The 22,053-nt window shown below is 40.7% G+C and overlaps 2 protein-coding genes across 2 annotated transcripts; both read left to right on the forward strand.

Annotated features, from left to right (window-relative positions):
- The first annotated feature begins 1,360 nt into the window (after window positions 1-1,360).
- FGG (fibrinogen gamma chain) lies at window positions 1,361-7,530 on the forward strand. Its single transcript, XM_040554524.1, has 10 exons — window positions 1,361-1,707; window positions 1,799-1,843; window positions 2,286-2,469; window positions 2,568-2,661; window positions 3,623-3,753; window positions 4,401-4,534; window positions 4,649-4,833; window positions 5,286-5,563; window positions 5,963-6,129; window positions 7,116-7,530. The coding sequence occupies exons 1-10, from the start codon at window positions 1,633-1,635 to the stop codon at window positions 7,128-7,130; spliced, it is 1,308 nt and encodes a 435-aa protein (XP_040410458.1). The 5' UTR covers window positions 1,361-1,632; the 3' UTR covers window positions 7,131-7,530.
- A 3,700-nt stretch (window positions 7,531-11,230) lies between these two features.
- On the forward strand, window positions 11,231-21,240 carry FGA (fibrinogen alpha chain). Its single transcript, XM_040555374.1, has 7 exons — window positions 11,231-11,300; window positions 12,503-12,572; window positions 15,931-16,099; window positions 17,134-17,317; window positions 17,606-17,751; window positions 18,377-19,451; window positions 19,843-21,240. Exons 1-7 carry the CDS (start codon window positions 11,231-11,233, stop codon window positions 20,550-20,552), a joined length of 2,424 nt encoding a protein of 807 aa, XP_040411308.1. The 3' UTR covers window positions 20,553-21,240.
- The last annotated feature ends 813 nt before the right edge of the window (window positions 21,241-22,053 follow it).

The following is a 22,053-nucleotide window of genomic DNA, read 5'->3' on the forward strand; positions in this document are numbered from 1 at the left end:
CAGTAAAACTCTGTTTTGTTTTTGTTATCTGAGATATGGGTGACTTTAGCAAAAATTATCATATTATACACTGAAATTATTTCATTACAGCTATTGTCATGTGTTAATTCTGAAAAGTTAGGATTTTTTTTTCTCAGAATGAACAAATATAGTTCAGTGCCAATGTTGACTGTTATCATCTTTTCTGAGTCCTGAAATTTTTGCCTAGAGATGCAAGACAAATTTTTGCATGTTCTGTTACCAAATATTCTTCCGAAAGAGTTTCCAATATATATGTACTACTATTAGTAACAAAAGGGAAGGGCATGTTCTTTACTCTGTTAAAGGACAAGGGCTACCTGGATTGTGTTATGTGGTTCACGTATTGTCACAAACATTATGTGCCCATCTGCCCTCGAGAGTACATATGTGATTGAACCTGACCCAGTTATTGGAGGAAGTTCATACCAAGAACATACTCGTGCTATACAAGCATAGGAAAGGAGCCCTGATTGTGCACAGCCACTGAAATTGAACTTCTAGGATCCTCTGAATCCCGTGTCATTCTCACACCAACAAATGCAGCAAAGCAAGCTTGAACAATGTGCAAGCTGTAATGGCAAGGAGAGTCACTGGTAGTTTCCTGAGCCCACGTTAACAGCACTAATAAAGAGATAATAGAAAACATAAGAGCAGTTGACTTTTATCCATTTTTATTTACTCCATTTTCACTATTTAGGAAACAGAACTAGCCACATAAAAGGTGGAGTCTTGTCCTGAAAATGTATTGAATGAGGCAGAGTACAAACACAATCTCAGAGCTGGTCTCTGTCCCTGGAGAGATAGCACTTTTATCTAGAAGGAGCATGTTTCTGCAAACACTTGTTCCAGACTTGTTGCAATAGGAAAGAAAAGATTTCTTATCCCAGGATACTGGTAGCACTAATACCCCAGCAAGGCAGCTTTGATCAAAGTCATTCAAACAAACTCCCTGAAATGAAGGATAGAGAAGATTCATGCTTCCATTGCCTGTGAGAAATATCACTGGCATCTTCTGCAGCTATGCCACTGCTCAATGTGGCTTTATACCTGCCTCGGTTTTATCATCTGCTGAGTAGGCGGAATGATGTTGAGCCCTTTTTGCAAAGCATGTTCAACTCTGCATAGGGAAAGTACTACATACGCGCAAAATATTCTTAGTATTATTTCACCTTAGGCTATGGGTAGGTGTTGCACACAGTTCATGTAGTTACTGTGGCTTTTCCCTATGCTACCTGAGTGACACTTCTGCCATTCCCCATCCCAAAGCCACGTGTGAATCTGCTTACACTTGTGTTACTAGAAGTAGCTTCTCCAGTCCTTGTTTCACCTTTCTGCCTCCTTTAAGACCTGGCTGGAACAAAGATAAAGTGGACAAGTAGGAAGCAAGTTCTGCAAACGGGAGGAGTACGAGATGAGTGCAAATTCTGGGAATCCACCTCAAACCACCACCCCACCTCTTCCCGCTACCTCACGGAGCCCGCCCCCAGCTCCAGCCTGCTCCCTTAAACCGCTGCGGCCGGGTGCTGAGCCAAAACTGGCTGCCGATAAAGGTGCTGCTACCTCGGGCACCGGGTTGAACGCTTTTGGCTGGCAGTGCACGGTGGGGCAGGCATGATGGGGCTGAAGCCAGGCAGATGGGCACCACTGGGGTATCTCCTCTCCTTGCTCTTCTCTACCAGCCTGGCGGTAAGTGGAGAGGCAGTGTTAGAAAATGTGTCAGCGCTGAAAATGGTGCTGGAGAAAATTCACTGAAAATGATCTTGTTTCTTCTCTTCAGTACCTTCCCACCAGAGAAAACTGCTGCATATTAGATGAACGATTTGTAAGTACATGAACAATTTCCTTTTTATTAAGAGTCTAAACAAAGCCTTCCTACACTGATTATTAACTGCCATTATCTTTTGTAGCTTCATTAGATCCTCATTGTTATTTTCAATACTTATTAAACTCGCTGTGCTTAAACCCGTTGTTGATTAGTAGCTATAAACATATGTTGAAAAAGGCAGCTGCGCTGCTGATAAAAGCATTTTAGAAGACACTATAAGTAACAGCATGCACTGTTTTCTTGCTAAGTGTGCACGTATACACAGTGTGAAACTAAACTGTCTCTGTGAATTTAAACACCACAGACAGTGGCAAATGCCTACCCCTTTTTTACCCACCGTCATTCGTACAAACCATGACTTAGAGCTCTCCTGCCCAAATATTCTGCTGTCCTTTTTTTGCTCCTGAAACATTATAATTTATTATTCTTTCCTCTTTAGGGTAGCTACTGCCCAACAACCTGTGGCATTGCAGATTTCTTTAACAAATATCGTCTCACTACGGATAACGAACTGCTGGAAATTGAGAGAATTTTGCAGCAAGTTACTAACTCCACAGGAAAAGTAGATTATTTGATTCAACACATCAAAACCCTCTATCCTCCAGATAAGCAGCCACAACAACGTGAGAATATAAAAATAACTACACAATTGAAAAATATTATGTCACTTGTTTTTCTAATTTGCCTAACTGCAATTATTTTATCTATTTGTCTGTTTTAGAGTCAGTTGAGGGTTTGACTCAGAAGTCCAAGAAAATAATTGAAGAAATTATCAGATATGAAAACACTATTTTGTCTCATGAAAGTACTATACAGTAGGTATCTCCCACCTTTTATATCACTTGACAGTCCAAATAATTTTCTTTCTCTACTTTTATCAACTGCAATTAAGGCTTCTTCAGAAAGGGTTTTTGTGCTTATGTGCACCACTATGCCCACACTGTCATTACTAGCTCCCTAGCAAGATACATTAGGATCATAAGGGTATGATAGTACTTTCTTTGCTCATCTGCGTAATCTATTAATTGTACAAGAAGTGCAAGATAAGAATGTCATGAAGCCTGGCAATGTTTCTATGTTTCTTTTGCTCTGCCAACTATTTCTAACTTTTTTTTTTTCATTGGCTTGGGAGAATTTATTAATATGAGTTTGCTTTGTAATGCAGAGTGTATGGAATATTTGTACAGTCATTCACTCTGGCTAGTTTTTCTGCATATATCCTAGAATACCAGCTCAGTTCCACAGACATAAATCACAAGTAATTATAAAATCAATGGTAGTCTTTTGTAAGCCGATGTTGAAAATATAAATGAAAACACCATTAACTTGGCTAAAACTTGAGGATATGTTTTTTGACCTGAATGTAGCAAAATCTCTGCACCTATAATATTATATCAAATATGGCTTAGGCACACTGACTATTGCAGTAGTTTATTTACATAATTTATGTTTTACAAATGTGCCCACAATTAAGGAAGAATAATTTATCATTTACTAATGAGAAAAAAGAAAAACTTTCCATAGCATTACAGTCATGCATGAATTGCTGATTTGAGTTTTGCTGATTAGAGGCAAGTCAAGTTTTGCATAAGATTAAGTTTATGGTTTCCCATTTTGGCTAGTTTCCCAACTTTAAATATCAGTGCTAAGAGAGTCTTCCCCTTTTGCAGGGATGTATGTTGCAGCATACTACATCAGTCAGGCATGTGTGCAGACAAATGTGTATTACTGTCAATAAGAAACACCTGAAGCAATGAGGCATTTTTATGTTTCCAGACAGTTGACAGACGCACATATAACGAACACCAACAGGATCGTGCAACTGAAACAGAAGATCGCTCAGCTTGAGTCAAGCTGTCAGGAACCATGCAGAGATACTGCTGAAATACAGGAGACGACTGGAAGAGGTGCACAAAATGCTTCTTGTATGGTGGAGGGTTAATTCAGTTGCGTGTATTGCCAGTTGGCATCACAGCAATGAAGTACATGTAGTCTTAAGGGACATAGATTTTTACAAAGATATGTAAGATTGCAAGTTCTGAAGTCAGTTTTTGGAACAATTTAAGTACTGGGTAGATGCTCTGCAAGAAGGACATTCAAATGGAACAGAGGTCTCACTTGCCCCTTTGGCCTTTTTGACCAAAATATGATTATCCCAAAACGTATGTCATCAGTGACAGCAGGAGAGTTACTGTGGACAGAGTGCAAACAGAAGATAACTCATTATGACATTTCTACTGAGTCATATGAAAAAATTTAGCTCCAGAAGTGCTGTTTTTGTTGTTGTAGAAACTAATGCAATGACTATATTTTACATTTAAGTTGCTTAAACTCCATGGAAGACCAAAGTCGTTCTCGTCTTATACAAGTCCTGTGACCTTCAGTGAGTTTTTTATGGCAGTGACATTAAAGCATGTAGACTAAATAGTGAACTTTGCAACAGTATTTAGATGAATTGTATTTTTTGCACTAAGAAAGTTGCAATATCAAATAAATGTGAGGATAGAACTGCAGCTAGATTAATAACAATCTTTTTAATATATGTTTATTTCAGATTGTCAAGATATTGCAAATAAAGGTGCCAGAAGAAGTGGTCTTTACTTCATCAAGCCTCAAAATGCTAAGCAATCATTCCTAGTCTACTGTGAGATTGACTCATATGGCAATGGCTGGACAGTATTACAGAGGGTATGCCACTTGTGTATTATTACCATAAGCAAGCTTACTGCATCAGCACTGTTTTTATTTGCTTACATAAAATATATCACATTTTGGTTGATTTTTTAAAATATATTTTTCCAGAGATTGGATGGAAGTGAGGATTTCAAAAGAAATTGGGTTCAGTACAAGGAAGGATTTGGACATCTGTCTCCAGATGACACCACTGAGTTCTGGCTGGGCAACGAAAAGATTCATTTAATAACTACACAGTCCACTCTGCCATACACCCTGCGAATAGACCTGGAGGACTGGACTGGCAAAAAAAGGTATTTTCTCATGAAGCTTCTGAAAATGACAGCTTAAAGCTTACTGCTCCCACTGTTGTGTCGGTTTGTACATACTTTTGAAAAAATTATGGTGCTGTTAGGTCTACTAACATGCACAGGACACTGTATGGGCTCCTGAACTCACAAGTGTGATGCCAGCCCGTACGTGTGTCTGCCTGAAGGCCGCACACAAGCAGCCCTAGTTGATTTGGCAGAATAGATCTGTTTCTTCCTCCGTCTGAGAACTTCTTTATGACCACAGTATGCCTAAGCAGTAGGGGATACATATAGGGATACATATATGTGTGTATATGTGTAATGTAGGTCTTCTATACATCAGGAGTCAGAAAACACATCTAATGCTGGAGCATAAAAGTTGTTTCTGTATTTTTCATTTGAGCACATACTGGGAATGCAGCATGCTTACATTCACCATTATCCTCTGTTAACAGCACTGCTGACTATGCTGTATTCAAAGTGGGAACTGAACAAGACAAGTACAGATTGACCTATGCATACTTTATTGGTGGTGAAGCTGGAGATGCCTTTGATGGCTTTGATTTTGGAGACGATCCAAGTGACAAATCCTATACCTTCCATAATGGCATGCGATTCAGTACCTATGATAATGACAATGATAACTTTGAGGGCAACTGTGCTGAGCAAGATGGATCTGGATGGTGGATGAACAGATGTCATGCTGGCCACCTGAATGGCAAATATTATATAGGTAAAATATCTTCTAAATACCTACTTTCAGATATCTTCTAAATACCTACTTTCATGTGGAAAAAAGTAACCAAGGACAATACATTTCAATGACAAAAAAAAAAAAAAGGTCACTTTCATTGAGTATATTTTGCCATCTGTTTTTTCCAAATTATACATAACCCATTTTTTTCAATAATTGTTAATATTAACGCCAGCAGTAGAAACTTCTGGCAGCTCTCCAGCCCAAAGTGGAAGTATCAGTCCTAAGAGAAGTAAACTGGGGGACAGGGGCAGTGAATAGATACTGTTAGTATGCCTAGGGATGTTGTAGAATTGTTAGTACCACAAATATGTATGGGATGGGCACATTAATTATTTTAGAAACAACTAAATATTTTGTGCCAACTGATATTTTTAGATGGCGTGTACACATCTCAAGATTCTGATCCAGCTGGATATGACAATGGCATTATCTGGGCAACCTGGCGTGACCGGTGGTACTCCATGAAGAAAACTGCAATGAAAATCATCCCATTCAACAGACTCTCAATAGATGGACAGCAACACTCAGGCGGCACCAAGCAGGTTCGACCTCAGGAGAGAGGAGATGTTTAAAATGAAAACAGAACACAGTTATCATTTCAAGTACAGAGCACGGACAGCTGAAGTGTTCAGCCCTCTGCATCTTAGGGGCATCAGCTTTGTTTACCATTTTGTCACTGAAATATTTGTGTTTTGATTTTAGTATACCTTCTACTTTAATCTTTCTTTTAACAGATAGATAAGTGATTGGTCTCATGATCAGAAATAATTCCTTGCCACCATTTACTTTGAAGGCTACGTTTTTAATTTCCAGCTAGTGTCATAGAATCATTACAGTTGGAAAAGGCCTTCAAGATCATCTAGTCCACCTACCAGCAATATCACCCACTAAACCATGTCCCTACGTACCATGTCCAACCTTTCCTTAAACACCCCCAGGGACAGTGACTCCACCACTTCCCCGGGAAACCCGTTCCAATGCCTAGCTACTCTTTCTGAGAAGAATTTTTTTCTAATTTCCAACCTGAACCTCCCCAGAGCAACTTGAATGCATTCCCTCTTGTCCTGTCTCTAGTTATCTGTGAGAAGAGGCCGACCCCCAGCTTCCCACACCTTCCTTTCAGGTAGTTGTAGAGAGCAACGAGGTCTGCCCTGAGCCTCCTCTCCTCCAGACTAAACAACCCCAGTTCCCTCAGCCACTCCTCAAAGGACTTGTGTTCCAGGCTCTTCACCAGCTTTGTAACCCTTCTCTGGACATGCTCCAGAGCCTTGATGTTCTTCTTGTAGTGAGGGGCCCAAAGCTGAACACAGGACTCAAGGTGCGGCCTCACCAGAGCTGAGTACAGGGGAATGATCACCTCCCTGGTCCTGCTGTCTACACTATTCCTGATACAAGCCAGGATGCCATTGGCCTTCTTGGCCACCTGGGCACACTGCTGGCTCATGTTGCACTGTCAACATGCCATTGTAACCTTATGTACTTCTTTCTTAGAAGAACATTAAAATGCTGTCTTTTTTTTCTGTTGTAGGTTGGAGACGCATAAAGGGACAATTTAGCAAAGACTGATATGGACAGGGAAAATAAATCTTTCATCTGTGAGACACTGAACTTATCTCACCTTCCACAGTTTGGAAGTCAACTTTGTAAAAAGCTGTTGGCTGTAAAATGCTCAAACGTTTTCCTTGAGCAGTGCTTACTTCTTATGTGGTTATTTTTTCTGTACAAATTCTCAATAAATTTTTGATTACTACAAAAATGCTGAGCTTACTATTTGTGCTCTACTGTTGGCCAAACAAAACAAAGTAAACACTATAATGTTTGGAAGGTTACTCTGATCAAATCTGTTTGGTTCAGTCATTCCTGAATTGCACACCAGAAATTTCTGCTGTTTGCTTAGAAGTGTGTGTTGGAGCTATTTCTTCATAAAATGTGGTTTGTTTCCAAGAGTCTTCATTTTGTTTTCTGATGAAATTGTTGATTTGTGACACAGATCAAAGTACACAGCAAATTGAAAGGGACCTAGTTTGCTGCTAAAGGCCATGTAACTGAACCTACCACAAAGTAATGAATACATTTTCAACCAGGATGTGTTCGAACGTATACTAGCAATAATAAAGATATTTTATTCCAGAACATACATATTAACAAGTTTCCCAAATATTATTCAGAATAGAAGTTTGGTTTTCTATATAGCACACACTACCACACTGTACAATGATTATTCCTGAATGTCATTGTAAAACTATTGTTCCTGAATACCATATTCATAAGCATTTTAAATGATTCTAATGTATATAGCATGATTTTCAGACCAAAGATGTTAAAAACTGCAGTAGAAAATAATTACATTTTAGTTGCATTTGCTTTTCCTAGATACAGTAATAATTTTCCAGCAATCCACACTACCAATCCAACAGCACAGATCAAGAACAGCAAAGACTTGGTTGGAGATGCTGTCTGAATGTACTCATTCAGAATATTTGATGAGTATTTCTGGGTAAGGGATTCATTATCAAATCAGATTAGGTTTGTGGATAAATTGCTCAACAAAAAATATATTCAGGCTAGAATAGAAATATAGATACATATCAGGTTGATATATGAAGAAATGCTTCCTGGTCTTTCCTTTTAGCTACCATTGAGCAGCCAGAAGTTCACCCGATGTTTCTGAATAGCACATTCAAATAGTTTATTTTAAAGACAGAGAAGTGTAAGAGGAAGGCAGGTTTTTCAGGGGTAGGTCAGAAGAAGCCATTGCTAGCATAGTGTCAACATGGGGTTAACAGCTCTTTGGGATGAGAGACCACCCCTCCTCACCACTGAACCAGTACATTTGCATGGCTCTGTTGCATCCATGCAACCAGCTGTGCTTTGCAGCTCAGCTCCAGTCTTGACACACAATTCCTCACCAAGCAAAGCAGTTTTCCTGAATGTTTTGTGCAGTGAGGCCTCTCCCGTGGTTCCTCATGTGGTACATGCAGAGAGACCTGTGGGAAGGATGCAAGCTGGGAGCTGGCCAGCCCAGCCTGATCCTGGTTTGACAAACAGCCTCTTGAGTGGCATTGGCCAAGTCACTTTCACTTTCTGTTTTCAGTTTATCCCATGTATGGGATAAGGGTTGTTAAACAATCTTAAAGCCCCACCTATGACATCTGTAGCCACATTCCTCTAGGTCTGAACTGTGGTTTACCCCTCCCAATACAGCTTTTTGGTTGCAATGACTTATTTGATGAGAATCTGCTGTAACTGCACACAATTCATTGCCGTAAGTTGGCATTTTATGGGTTGCTCACATGAGCTAAGATTGGCTCATTCTACCAGTTGATTTGTTGATTGGTGTCCTAAAGTCTCAAGAATAATTTTGAACCTCTATGGAGAGGACCATCTGCTCGCTCCAGAAGTCTGTCAGGTCACAGCTGTTGAATCCAAGAAGCCTAATGATTCACTGAAGTCCTCTGACAGTGCTCAAAAGGGAGTCTGCCAGATCCCAAGCTGCAGCTATACCCCATGGGCTCTGAAAGAAGACTGGCAAGATTCATGCCTTTTGGGGATCCTTCCTATTGTTTCCAACCATCTAGCTATCAGAAAGGGGCCTGAACAGATCTATCTCTTCTAACTCTTAGAAAGAGAATAATACTCTCAAGTTGTGTTTTGGTGTTTGTTGGTGGGTTTTTTGTTTGTTTGTTTTGGTTTTGGTTTTTTGTTTGTTTTGTTTTGTTTTTCGAGTAAATACATTGTATTTTGACTTAATGCCCCCATTTTGTATTCTAAAAGATCTTATTTCTCCTTTCTAAATCAGTCTATAATTGCACACGGCCTTCAGAGCATAGACAGTATAATATAGTGTAATCCTTTATATTTAGGCTAACCTATCCTCCTCTGAGTTTATAACAGTTCATAATAGGGTTTGAGTGCTACGCTGTTTGCCTTCCTTTGATCCCTGTGATCAATCCAAAGGAAAAAATAAAATAGGAAGGGGTAGAGGTGTAGTGAGGCAAATAGGGTGGACAGACTGAAGGACTTTGGTAAAGAAACTAGGACTGAGAGGCCAGAGAGAAGGTACTTACTAGCATTGGCTGTCTGGCCAGTAGGAGCCGGGAAGTAGACAGACTGGAGGAAGAGGGTGGTGCAAATTCAGCAACACGAACACTGACTTGCGAGCTGAAGTGAAGCTGATGCCCCAGCAATGTTGACTTGGGGGAAACATGGGACCAGACACAGGGACTGGCTAGTAACAAATCCAAGAGAGATGAATAGGCTGAGGAACATGTGAAGAGCAAGTGGAGCTCAGAGCTGGGGCTGGAGGGAAACTGTATCTAAGACAAAATTTCCAGAGGAGGGACAGGAACAAGTGGATAAGAGGAGGATAAGGCACCTCCTGGCAACTTGTGGTGGGGATTAGTGATAAAACAGGAGACAGAGGCAATGATGGGCAAACAAGAGCTGGCAGACACTAAGTTGAACATGAGTCAGTGATGTGTCCTTGCCACTAAGAAGGCTAACAATATTCTTGACTGCATTAGGCAAAGTATTGCCAGCAGGTCAAGGGACGTGATCTTTTCCCTCTACTCAGCATTGGCGAGGCTGCACCTGGAGTGCTGTGTCCAGTGCTGGGCCCCCAGTACAAGAGAGACTTGGACATACTGGAAAGAGTCCAACAGAGGGCTACTGAGATGATCAAGGGACTGGAGCACCTCTCCTGTGAGGAGAGGCTGAGAGAATTAGGACTGTTCAGCCTGGAGAAAAGGAGGCTCAGGGGAAATCTTGTCAATGTCTATAAATACCTGAAGAGAGGGTGCAAAAAAGACAGAGCCAGGCTCTTTTCAGTGGCACCAGTGCCAGGACAAGAGGCAGTGGGCACAAACTTCTTTCCTGTACAGGTGATGGAGCACTGGCACAGACTGCCCAGAGAGGTGGTGGAGTCTCCTCATTGGAGATCTCCAAAAGCCACCTGGACGTGGTCCTGGGCACCCTGCTCTGGGTGGCCCTGCTGGAGCAGGGGTTGGACCAGGTGGACCCAGAGGTCCCTGCCAACCTCAGCCATGCTGTGATTCTCTGATTCAGAGCTGGCTCACAGCCAGGGCACACAAAGCAGAACTAAATCCCAGACTCCCCAACTATTGTCGTAGCAGCCTGCCAAGAGCAGGGCAGCCAAATCACTAAACTGCACTTCTGTCCTTTGATCATGAATTAAAGTTAAATCCAAAGTTTATTTAGCTCTTAGCCTTTAGCCTTCTCAAACAAACAGACAGAGAAGTGACTGGATGATTGCAACAGGAAAGCAAAGGTACAGGCTGAAGGTCAGGCCCAGATTCAGCCCTCAACTGGAAAGCCTGAGGAACTCCTCCTTTTCCCCAGCTTCACATATGAAGCAGGAAAGCCCTCTTAGCTTACCTAATGTTTATGATCAGTTATCAGCTTTTTTTTTTTTCTTTTTTTTTTTTTTTTCCCAGCCCCTCTAGCCTTGTCGGCTGGGTTTTACTTGAACCAGAGCTTAAGTTTTTTTGTGTTTGAAGGTGACCAGAGAACTGCACCCTCCATCGGGGTCAGAGGAAAGCTGGCTCATACTACTGCAATGTCCAGTCTTACACTGGTAGTGTATGTGCATCACACCATTAGCAAATTTTCTTACCCTCTGTTACTATGGTTGAAAAGGCAGAAATCCTTCTACTTGATGTGCTCACATTGCAAGAACCTGGACATGAAGAGAATGGTATGCATTTCCTGTTTCTTCAACACATTTTGTTTTTAAGGCCTATTAAATTACAAAAATAATGTTCAGAGAGTATTGAAGATCACAAAATCAAGCTCTTGCAAGTTAGGAAAAAACAGAACTAATGTGACACATCATTACGCTTACATATTCATTATGATACAGTCCTAAAGATATTATCACCCAGTGTTTTTTTGTGTTTGTTTTGTTTTGTTTTGTTTTTCCCATTACATTATTTGCCTAATTAGTGCTGAGCATGGGAACTGGTTGCAAGAAGAATGAAGGACAATTTGTTTGTTGTTGAGGTTGTAATAAATGTACTGAGCAAGACCAGACTGGGTACAGTCATCTCTTACAGCCGATACTCTGCAAAATTAGGTACTATTCCTGACCTCTTCATCTGGCTGCTGGATGTTCCTCCAGAGCCCCAGTGCTAAGCGGAGAGCTGCAGCTGAGGTCAGAGGGGTCTGCACATACAGTGTATTCTGAAAACTCAGTGTATCAAAAAAGATCCCCAAACCTAAGAACTACTTTTGGACTTAACCTTCTCACCTGGCTTCTGCAGCTGTGAAATGGAGAATGTGGTGCCCCACAAATGAGTGTTGGTAAATCACTGGGATAGTTGAGTGATGAGCACCATAGAAAAATCCTTGAGGTTTAAGTCTTCAGAAAAGAACATACAGCTTTGGGCAGCACTGTACACACTAAACATGATCAGGAGAAGGGAGAATCACAGGTGATCCAGCAGTACAGCCAAGTACACGTTTGTACACACAAGGAGGGCATGTGGAGGTGTATATGCAATTCTTGTGTTCCTGAGCATGGAGGGCGTCAAGCCATGGTCTTTGAGCAGAGTTTGGTGTCTATCAAGTATGCTAAATTAGAGCTGGTTAGCTTGAGTGAGGGACTGTCTGTGGACCCAAGTATATTTTGCATGTAGCTCATTTTACTCTGTTCTCTGAAATAACTTATCGTAATGCTACAAGTCTTTTTGTTATCATGATCTTTCCCTCCCTCAAGCATGTTACTGTTTTCTGAGCTTTTTGTAATTCCTTAAGATTCTTATAATTCTTTCACAGTACTGTTACACCAGAGTGAACACAACTGTGTAGGACTTGGAGTGGGGAGGAGTCATCAGTCTTGCCACTGCTGAATTTAGCAATGGAGAATTTATGTAAGTATATTATATGCTTTGAATTCAGGAGCTGCCTTACGGACATTTATCAACCAAACAACACAGCCATGGCTGGCTGATCTTCAATCTGAGCAAAGGTAACATGGGGTCTGTCTGGACTTCTGTGGCTGAAGTTAGTTGGGTTGTTCTGTTTCTGAAATTAGAAGGTGTTTCTTGCATCATAGCATTACTGGCACTGCGTGGGATTCAACAGAAGTCTTTACAAAACAGCCTGCAGGGAATTGAAATAAACAAACAGTCTTGTTTCAGGTTATGCACGCACAGGTAAGATTAAGTCTTAAATGTAATAGAACCCCTTTGTCATTTGCAAAGCCAGATTCTGGTGGTATAGGTGTAAATCAGTGGCATAAATCAATGTAGCATCATCTTATTGAACTGTTCTGTTTCCTGCTACCTGAGAATATGACTCAGTAATATTGGTATATGATCTATTTAAGTTTAAGAGGGTTTTCCTGGGTAAGGGAAACGTGCAACGCAAAGCCAGAAGTAGGAGAAAACAAAGGGTTCATTCCAACTTCAATGAACTTTACATGGAGAGCGACAAAGACTTCTGAAGACAGAACAAGAGGAAAAGCAGAGGAAAGGAGGATAAGAGAAAACTAAAGAGGCTGTTCCAATGGATCCAAAGCTACAATCAGCTATTTTTAGTTAAAAATGTACAGTGTCAGAATCAGGCTTAAACATGCCTCTGTGGTGCAGAGTATGATAAGCAGCCTGTAGTTGACGGAGAGTTTTGTGAAGGTCATGTTATTTAAACAATCAATCAAACAAACAAACAAACAAACAAAAAAAAAAAACGAGAGTGTTTTATTCTTTCAACTGATTAAGCTGACATTTGCCCAAGAAAAGATTTTCTTGCTCATTTCTGCTCTCTGTGGTGGCAACTTTTGAGACAGGCAGCATCTTCAAGTGTTTGACAGCCATGTACAATATTCCCCAGTAATAGTAAGGCTTGTTATAGATCTCACAGCAGCAGCACATTATCATCAATTGCCACACATAAACTATACCCTTTGTTCAAAAAAAAAATAAGGACATATAGCCCCTTAGAAATATTTAATTATTCTCAACATTTTTCTGGGACATTTTCAAATACTACTATATTGTGCTCTTCATAAATATGTGTTCGATTCACACAGTCCATTTGGTCATAGATAGCCTATATCAACCTTTCTAAGACACGTACTTGCTTTAGAAGGCCCACGGGAACATAGTCACAGAGAAAGGGCAAATCAATGACTTCCTTTTTCAAATATCAACTGTTTGATTACACTAGCTAAATTCCTGTCACACAGAGTGTGTCTTCCAGTGGTTGAGTATTCCTGGATGCTGCTAGATCCTGCATACATCTTAGCTGAACATCTGTTTACAAAAAAAAAAAAAAGCTTTAAACAGATTTATTTTTTTTCCTGGAATTCATGGTGTTGCCCTCATGTTGGTGCTCTACAATCTTATCTGGAGCAAACAGCACCAGAAACTTGTGCAAGAGGCCTTAGGTAATCACCTGGGGACATCTGGCATGTTTTGTCTCCAAACAGAGGGAAAATAATGATTAATCTCAGATTTTCATTAAGGTTTAAATTGCATCAAAAGACGAGAGAAGAACATCCTCTCAGTCAGAGTTCTGCTCACTCTTCTCTGAAGATGATATCCATGAGGATCCTCTGTGTGTTGCTCTGCCTCAACTTAGCCTGGGTATGAGTTTGCTTACTTCATTCTTTTCATATCATGCTGATTTGAAGAATGAAGGTTTATTTAATCTTCATTCATTAGATACATTTTGGCTGTCACCTAGCTTGTGAAATTCAATGCACACACATATGCACAAGCTTACTGTAACCAATTCAGTGCTGGACTTTCACATCAGCAGTTCTTGAATATCCATTTCTCTAGTTTTGCTTAATCTGGTTTTGCTGAATCTGCTTGGCTTTCGGAGCAGCAAAGCAGATACATTAACATGAATTCCTAGATTCATAGATGATGCTGTGAGTCTTAAAACTGACTGACTTGGATGCTAGTGGCTCCAGCAAGTCAGGAATTTTCAAGTTTATTTTAGGGTAAATTCTACTCTCCTTTGGGTAGAACATCTCAGTTTACCACTACAATATTTTCCAGCTACAAATAACACATAATGCCTTTATCATGAAATACCAATTATACAACAGTGATTCCTGTGACAGCAGCATCAGGTTAAAGCAGATTTAAGCAAGAATCATTTTTTAGATAAGGAAAGTGATAGTCTTGATTTTCAACTATGCTAATATAACTTTGCCCTTTTTTTCATTTAGGTCTCAGCCCATAATCTTATGTTAGTCCTTATGTTTCTCTTTGTGACTGATTTGAAGAAAGTAGATATTTTAACAAATGACAGGAGTTATATGAAGCAGATCTGACAAAACAGAAGCAGTCATGTTGGAGCTGTCAGTGCTGAAAGGGCACAGACCATCTAAAATTAAACTTTTTATTTGTTATTTTGTTAACAGGCAGTTGGGCCAGATCCTCAGGATGAATAAAGCCAAAATGAATCAATACTCTAGTTCCATAGGGATGAGGTTCTGGCCCTGAAGTCTGAAATTAGGGAAACTTTCTCTGCCTCAGAATAAATCATTAATCTTTTTAAGCATTAATTGTACTGCTTGAAAAGAAGGTAAGATATGTGCAGATGAGTCTAGTCAGACCTAATTACATATCAAGTCTTCAAACAGTCTCCTTCATCTTTTATGAAAAAAAAATATTTTCCAGTCCTTTACTGAGCAATAACACAGTAGGAATCTTTGCAATGTTTTGATTTACAATTAGCTAGTGTAAATGTATTCTTGCTTCTCAGGTTTCAAGAAAATCTCAATACATTTCTTTCTTCTTTTTCCATTAGCAGAGTGGAATCCATTCATCACTGACATTAGTAATTTTATTACAGTGTTATTAGCTTTCTTGTTCTTTATGTTGGGCAAAACACTGCTACAAAGTTATATTTAGCAACTCTGATTAAAATCAGAAACAGGAATGGGAAAACTCAATTCATTTATATATTTAAGACAGTTTTGGGTAGACTGGAGGGGGTAGAATGAAAACAGAAACTTAGAAATATGACAGCAAACAGATGTAGAACACAGAAATTTCAAAGCATATGCTTTACCTTAAGCAGTTTGAATCTAATTTCAAGTTGTTTTTTAACATTTTTTAAGTTTGCACAGAGCACGAGATCACCCTTTAATGATATTATCATATATCCTGAGCACCTTTCATTAATTTTAAGGTGCATTAATTTTAAGAATCGAAAAGCTTTATTGTAAGAAAATCATATCTTACAAGAAATGCCAGGAATAAAACCCTTGCATTGCTGGGTGATTCTTTCCACATGGCTGCATTTTCTGCAGCAGTGATGCCACTGAGTGCTTAAGTGCTTAAATTTCCATTCTCTTGACAACTGTTTAGACAATCTCAGGTTTGCACCTCCCCTTTTTTCACCTGGCAGGCGCAGGATGGAGAGAGCACCTTTGAAAAGGAGGGTGCAGGTGTGCGTGGTCCCAGGATCGTGGAGCACATGCAGCAGTCCACCTGCAAGTTCGAGAAGAACTGGCCCATCTGCGCGGATGATGACTGGGTGAGCAACGAGCTTTGGGGACGAAAACTGGGCACTCACAGACTTCAGCCAGCCTGCTCCGATGGGTGTCATGCAGTCTGTACACATTTGAGCCTTAGATCTGAGAGAGGGCAGCTAAACCTTCACATCAGGGCATCGTGGTGAGGTGTCCTGGGGAAAAGAAAGTAAGAAAGCAACACAGCTGTTGCTGAAGAAGAAAGAAAGAGAAGGAAGAGCAGTTTGTAAAGGTGCAGAATTGGTCTGGAATAGAAAGATTAAATAAAAGAAGATTACATATATATATTTTCAGAATTTTGATATTGCTGCTTTTGGAGTCAGTAAGAGAAAGGCAATTGAAAGGAAGATGTGTGACAAAGAAAAATAAGTAAAAATAACTCATATTTCAGGAGCTACTTTGTAGAAAACCTGATGACAAAACATTCAGTAAAAGATTTGTAATGACTGACTGAATGTCTCTGTGTATAAACTGTCAGTTTGTCTTCTTCTCGCCTCTTACATCTCAACTCACCTTCATCTGTATTTATAAGATGTAATCTTGCCAAAGAGCTTTAGTTTATAAAGAACATTAGACTTTTCTGAGGAAAATTTTGCTTTAATAACTTGATCTAGGACATCCTTTCTCAAACTGGACAATAAAGCTCTCCTTACAGCAGCCTTTTGGGAAACAAATAAGGTTTTTTGTTTGTTTGTTTTATTTTACTCTTGAGGAAAAGAGTAAAAGGAAAAATAAGGGTTCCTCATCCCTGCTTACAGCAGGTTTCATGGGATGCACTACAGTGATTCCATCACACCAGTCTCAGAGGTGCAGGACGTGAAGGATCAGCTCTGAGGTGGTTTTCTCTAAGTCACACAAGTCCTTGGCAAAGTCATTGGATGAACAAGGCAGAACATCTGAAGAGAAGTTGCATTATCTTGCTTTTTTTTTTTTTTTTTTAGTGTGTTTTAAGTGCAGGCAAAAATCTGTAAACATATTGATAAAAATAAGGCACGCTCATGGAGACTTTAACACAATTATTTCTTTCTTCCAATCTTAGGGTACAAAATGTCCATCAGGCTGCAGAATACAAGGACTGATTGATGACATGGACCAGGATAATAGTCACAGAATAGACAAAATTAGGCAGCTGCTCGCAGACAATCAGAACAACTATAAAACGTCCAATCGGATAATTGTGGAAACCATAAATATACTAAAACCAGGCCTGGAGGGTGCCCAGCGTAAGTATCTCACTCAGTTTTATAATTCATTGCTGATTTTTTTGTGCGTGCATAAACAGTATTTAGCAAAAATATATGCTGTACTGGCCCTCGTTATCAAAAGCCAGAATAAACATAATAATGCATGACTCTTAACTAGTAACTGATAAAAACTAATGTAATTTTTTTTCTGCTTAGTGTTATGAGAAATATGTTAAGCACGTTTTAATTGTGTATTTTAAATTATGCCACTCTTTTAGGAAAGAAAGTCACATGTGCATAGCTGACCATGATGCATTTCTGTTTCAGAGCTTGATGAGAATTACGGTCAAGTGTCAGCAGAATTGAGGCGGAGAATTGTGACATTAAAGCAGAGAGTTGTCACTCAAGTGAACAGAATTAAAGCTCTGCAAAGCAGCATCCAGGATCAGGTGCTGGAGATGAAGCGCTTGGAGGTAAGCAGCTGCATATTGTTTCCAGAGCTTAGCTACAGAGCGAGGAGGGTCTCTTATACCATGCACAGCAAGCGGTGCTCCATCCAGAAGGAAAACACTATCTGACCTGCTAAGGCAAATCCCCAGAGGAGTTGCTTTCTGTGGGCTTGCTTTTCTTTTCCTGCTGCATGGGAACCAGCATGAGCTGAGGAGGGCTCCTTGTCCCGTCTGCTCTCAGGCAGGCAGCCAGGTTTACTGATGCTGTATCTGCTGATAAGTGGCTCTGTGCGGGGCAAGTCTCCTCCTGTAAGGAGCTGCTAGTCATTGAGGACAAAGGGGGAGAGGTCCTGTCCTTCAGGACACCCTTATACCCCAAAAGCAAAGGGAGCAGAAACTGGGAACATGCCACAATGTACTTCTCCATGGCACTTATGTGCATTGTGCCACTGTGTGTGTTGTATTTACAGTGGAAATGAAGCCAGGGTAGGTTTTGAAATGGAGCTTGGAGTTTCAAAATGGAAAAGCTTGGCTGTAGATGGGAGGTACCAATGCAGCTCCCAGTTTTCCCCAGTCCAGTTAAAGAATACACTTGCTTGAGAAAGTCAGGCAAGTTCCCTAACCGAGTTATTTCTCTCTGTTTATGTAGGTGGACATTGATATTAAGATACGAGCTTGCAAAGGAAGCTGTGCTAGAAGTTTTGATTACCAGGTGGACAAAGAAAGCTATGACAACATCCAGAAGCAGCTTACCCAGGCCAGCTCCATCAACATGCACCCAGACCTTCAAACAACCACCTTGAGCACACTGAAAATGAGGCCACTTAAGGACTCAACTGTTCCTGAGCATTTTAAGCTTAAGCCTCTGCCAGAAATGCAAGCTCTGAATGCATTTAGTAACATCAGGCAGATGCAAGTGGTGTTAGAAAGACCAGAAACAGGCTCGAGTCCCTCCCGAGGCGAGACCATGTATCACGTGGCAGAATCGAGGGGGGATGGACATTCCCACACCAGCAAATTAGTTACTTCTCCTCATGGGAGAGACACCCCTAGCCTGGGAGACAGAACCACCACTGTTCATAGATGCACCAAAACTGTCACCAAGAAAGTTGTTACTGGCCCCGATGGCCCCAGGGAAGAAATAGTTGAGAAAATGGTTTCTTCTGATGGCTCAGACTGCTCCCACTTGCAAGGACTAGGAAATGCTGGAGGTGAAGGAAGCATGTACCATTTCAGTGGGCCAGGTAGCTTCCACAACCTAGACAAGTTTTTCCCTGACTTAGAGCCCTTTCTTACCCACGATTCTGGATCCAGTGGCAGTAGGCACTCTAGTGGATCTAGCACCGTTTCAACTACCAGCCGTGTCACAGGGGCGGGCAGCAGCCACCTGGGTGCAGGAACATCCAGCCACACAGCATCTTATGGAGGGAAAGACAAATTCTCTGACTTAGGAGAGGGGGAAGAAGATGACTTTGGAGGACTCCAGTTTCAGCCTGGATTCTCGTCTAGCAGTGCAAGTCACTCCAAGACTGTAGTTACCAGCTCCTCTTCTAGTTTCAACAAGGGAGGCTCCACTTTTGAAACCAAATCACTAAAGACCCGTGAAATATCTGAGCAGCTAGGTGGGGTGCAACACGATCAGAGTGCAGAGGACACCCCAGACATTCAGGCACGCAGCTTCAGAGCGGAAAAAGTGAAGCAAAGGACAGCCAGCACTGGGAAAGGTACACAGGCTCACAGACATAGCTACTGAGGTAGTGGAGCCAAACTCCATCCATAACCAAACTGGCAGAGTGGTTTTAGGTACTGCAGTATAACGATGTGATGATAAAATGCCAGAACTGTGTCTGTTTGTTGCCACCTTGGGAAAAAAAAAAAAAAAAGGGGGAAATTATATCATTAATATTCGGGTATTATATAAACAATTCACAGGTTAAGAAATATGTAACATTTTCTTCTCTCAATTCTTTTTAACGTTGCCTGTCATTATACCTAATGTAGTCCAAGACATGTTTAACAAATTTTCCTCAGAGCTATTGCTACTTGGATTCCTCTGAAGTTTTTATTAAATTTTACTGATAACTCCTGTCAAACCAGATCAACTTTTTTTTTTAGACTGCGATGATATCCGCCAGAAACACACTTTTGGTGCCAAAAGTGGCATTTTCAAAATCAAGCCAGCGGGATCCAATAAGGTTTTGTCAGTTTATTGCGACCAAGACACCACTTTGGGAGGATGGCTATTGATCCAACAGAGAATGGATGGATCAGTGAATTTTAACCGGACCTGGCAAGACTACAAGAGAGGTTTCGGCAGCGTGGATGCCAAAGGGCGAGGAGAGTTGTGGCTGGGCAATGAAAACATTCACTTGCTGACTCAGAATGACACTCTGCTTCGCGTAGAGCTAGAGGACTGGGATGGAAATGCTGTGTACGCAGAGTACATCGTGCAGGTAGGGTCTGAAGCAGAAGGGTACGCCCTCACCGTGTCCTCCTATGAGGGCACGGCCGGGGACGCACTGGTCGCCGGCTGGCTGGAGGAGGGCACTGAGTACACGTCCCACGCCCAGATGAGGTTCAGCACCTTCGACCAGGACCACGACCGCTGGGAGGAGAGCTGTGCAGAGATGTATGGGGGCGGCTGGTGGTACAACAGCTGCCAGGCAGCCAACCTCAATGGCATTTACTACATGGGGGGTCACTATGACCCACGGTACAATGTTCCCTATGAGATCGAAAATGGAGTTGTCTGGATGCCGTTTAGAGCCTCTGATTACTCCCTGAAAATTGCTAGAATGAAAATCAGACCCATGGACACCCTGTAGAAGGACAGGCATTCATTATATGTGTCATAACTAAAAGATGAAAAGATCTTTTATATATATATGCGTGATGTACCTTTACTCTATGAATGTGAAGGCAACTGGACACACAGCTCGTGGCTTACCAAATAAACACTGATTAATTATTAACAAAATAGTTTTCATCTTCTTTATAATTGAAAAACTTTTAAAGGAAATATTGATTTTAAAAAGCTTTTTATATAAACCTTGTCTGCAACCTTTCTATCAGTCCCTTTATAAAACTTCAGTAAACATCTCTCTGATTGACAGAGTACTTCTTACTAACATGTTTTAGGCTTTTCAACATGCTAAACATGTTAAAGGTCAAAAACTCACAAAACGACTATCCCTCACTCATGCCTTACACAATTGTTCCAGAAGTGTGAAAAATGACATTTGTGCAGCAATTTTCTAAAATGCAGCTTGAGTTTATCTTGATGGTGATTTGGAAGGGGAGTCTTGGGTATGCCAATAGCAGTGACATCAATCTACTGAAGAAATAAGCAATTCAAAGTGACAAATTGTGGTGCTCTTTGGAGCAAGTCAACAGCCTGGACTCCAACTTAATAACATTTGCCAGACTTAATCATTTACTTCAGCTGAGGAGAAAAATTCAAAATCCAGGTGATACCTGTATCAAATATGCTGCCTCAAGTTTTATCACAATAATTTAATATTTAAATGTCTGCCTTGCACCTTCCTCCTGAGAACTGAAAAAAACTTTTTTTTTTTTCTCTCGGGTTTATTCATTATCACCAGCATAAAAGGTTTCGGGGCTGGATGGTTATTTTATTGCTGTTAGTACTGGATAGATGAGGATATACAAAGTGTACTGCTCACATTTCTGCAGCTACATCATGTATGCAGCACTAAGCTGCCTAACCTTTCATAGGTGTTGAAAATAGATACTAATCCAGTTCATTGCTCTACATGAACACAAGGAATAAATAGAATAGAATCCAGCCATACAAAGCCTGTAGGGCTAGATCCCTATTTTAGTGAAGCCAGCAGATATACACTTGAAACATGCCCAGGTTTAGATCTTTTGAATGTGGTGTTACTATTTTTACCTGATCTTTTTCATGTTTCTCTCCACTGTTAAGATCCATATTTATGGATAAAATACACAAGTATTTACTCTTTTTATTTTTTCTGTGCTTCAATTGAGAAACAAGCATAAGCAGAATTGCTCGCCTCAAATCTTACTGGTCAGCATTTTTCACACCATTTAACAATATAATAAAATACTGAGAAGGCTCACTTTTAGCCTTTTTTCAGGGCTTCTCAAGCACAACCACTGCATAACATTTTTTGAAATTTTGCTGAAGAGCAGAGACATCTTTACAGCCAGATGTGTGGAGAAGTTTCTATGCTTTTGGAAAAGTTACTTCTGCTTTATGCCGCGTGTTTTAGTTCCCTAGCCTCACTGGAAGCCTGTCTGAGGTGACACTGAATATCTGCACTCATGCAGTGTGATGCTGCC

Source organism: Cygnus olor, chromosome 4 (assembly GCF_009769625.2).
Source record: "Cygnus olor isolate bCygOlo1 chromosome 4, bCygOlo1.pri.v2, whole genome shotgun sequence".
In the NCBI taxonomy this organism is placed as follows: Eukaryota; Metazoa; Chordata; class Aves; order Anseriformes; family Anatidae; genus Cygnus; species Cygnus olor.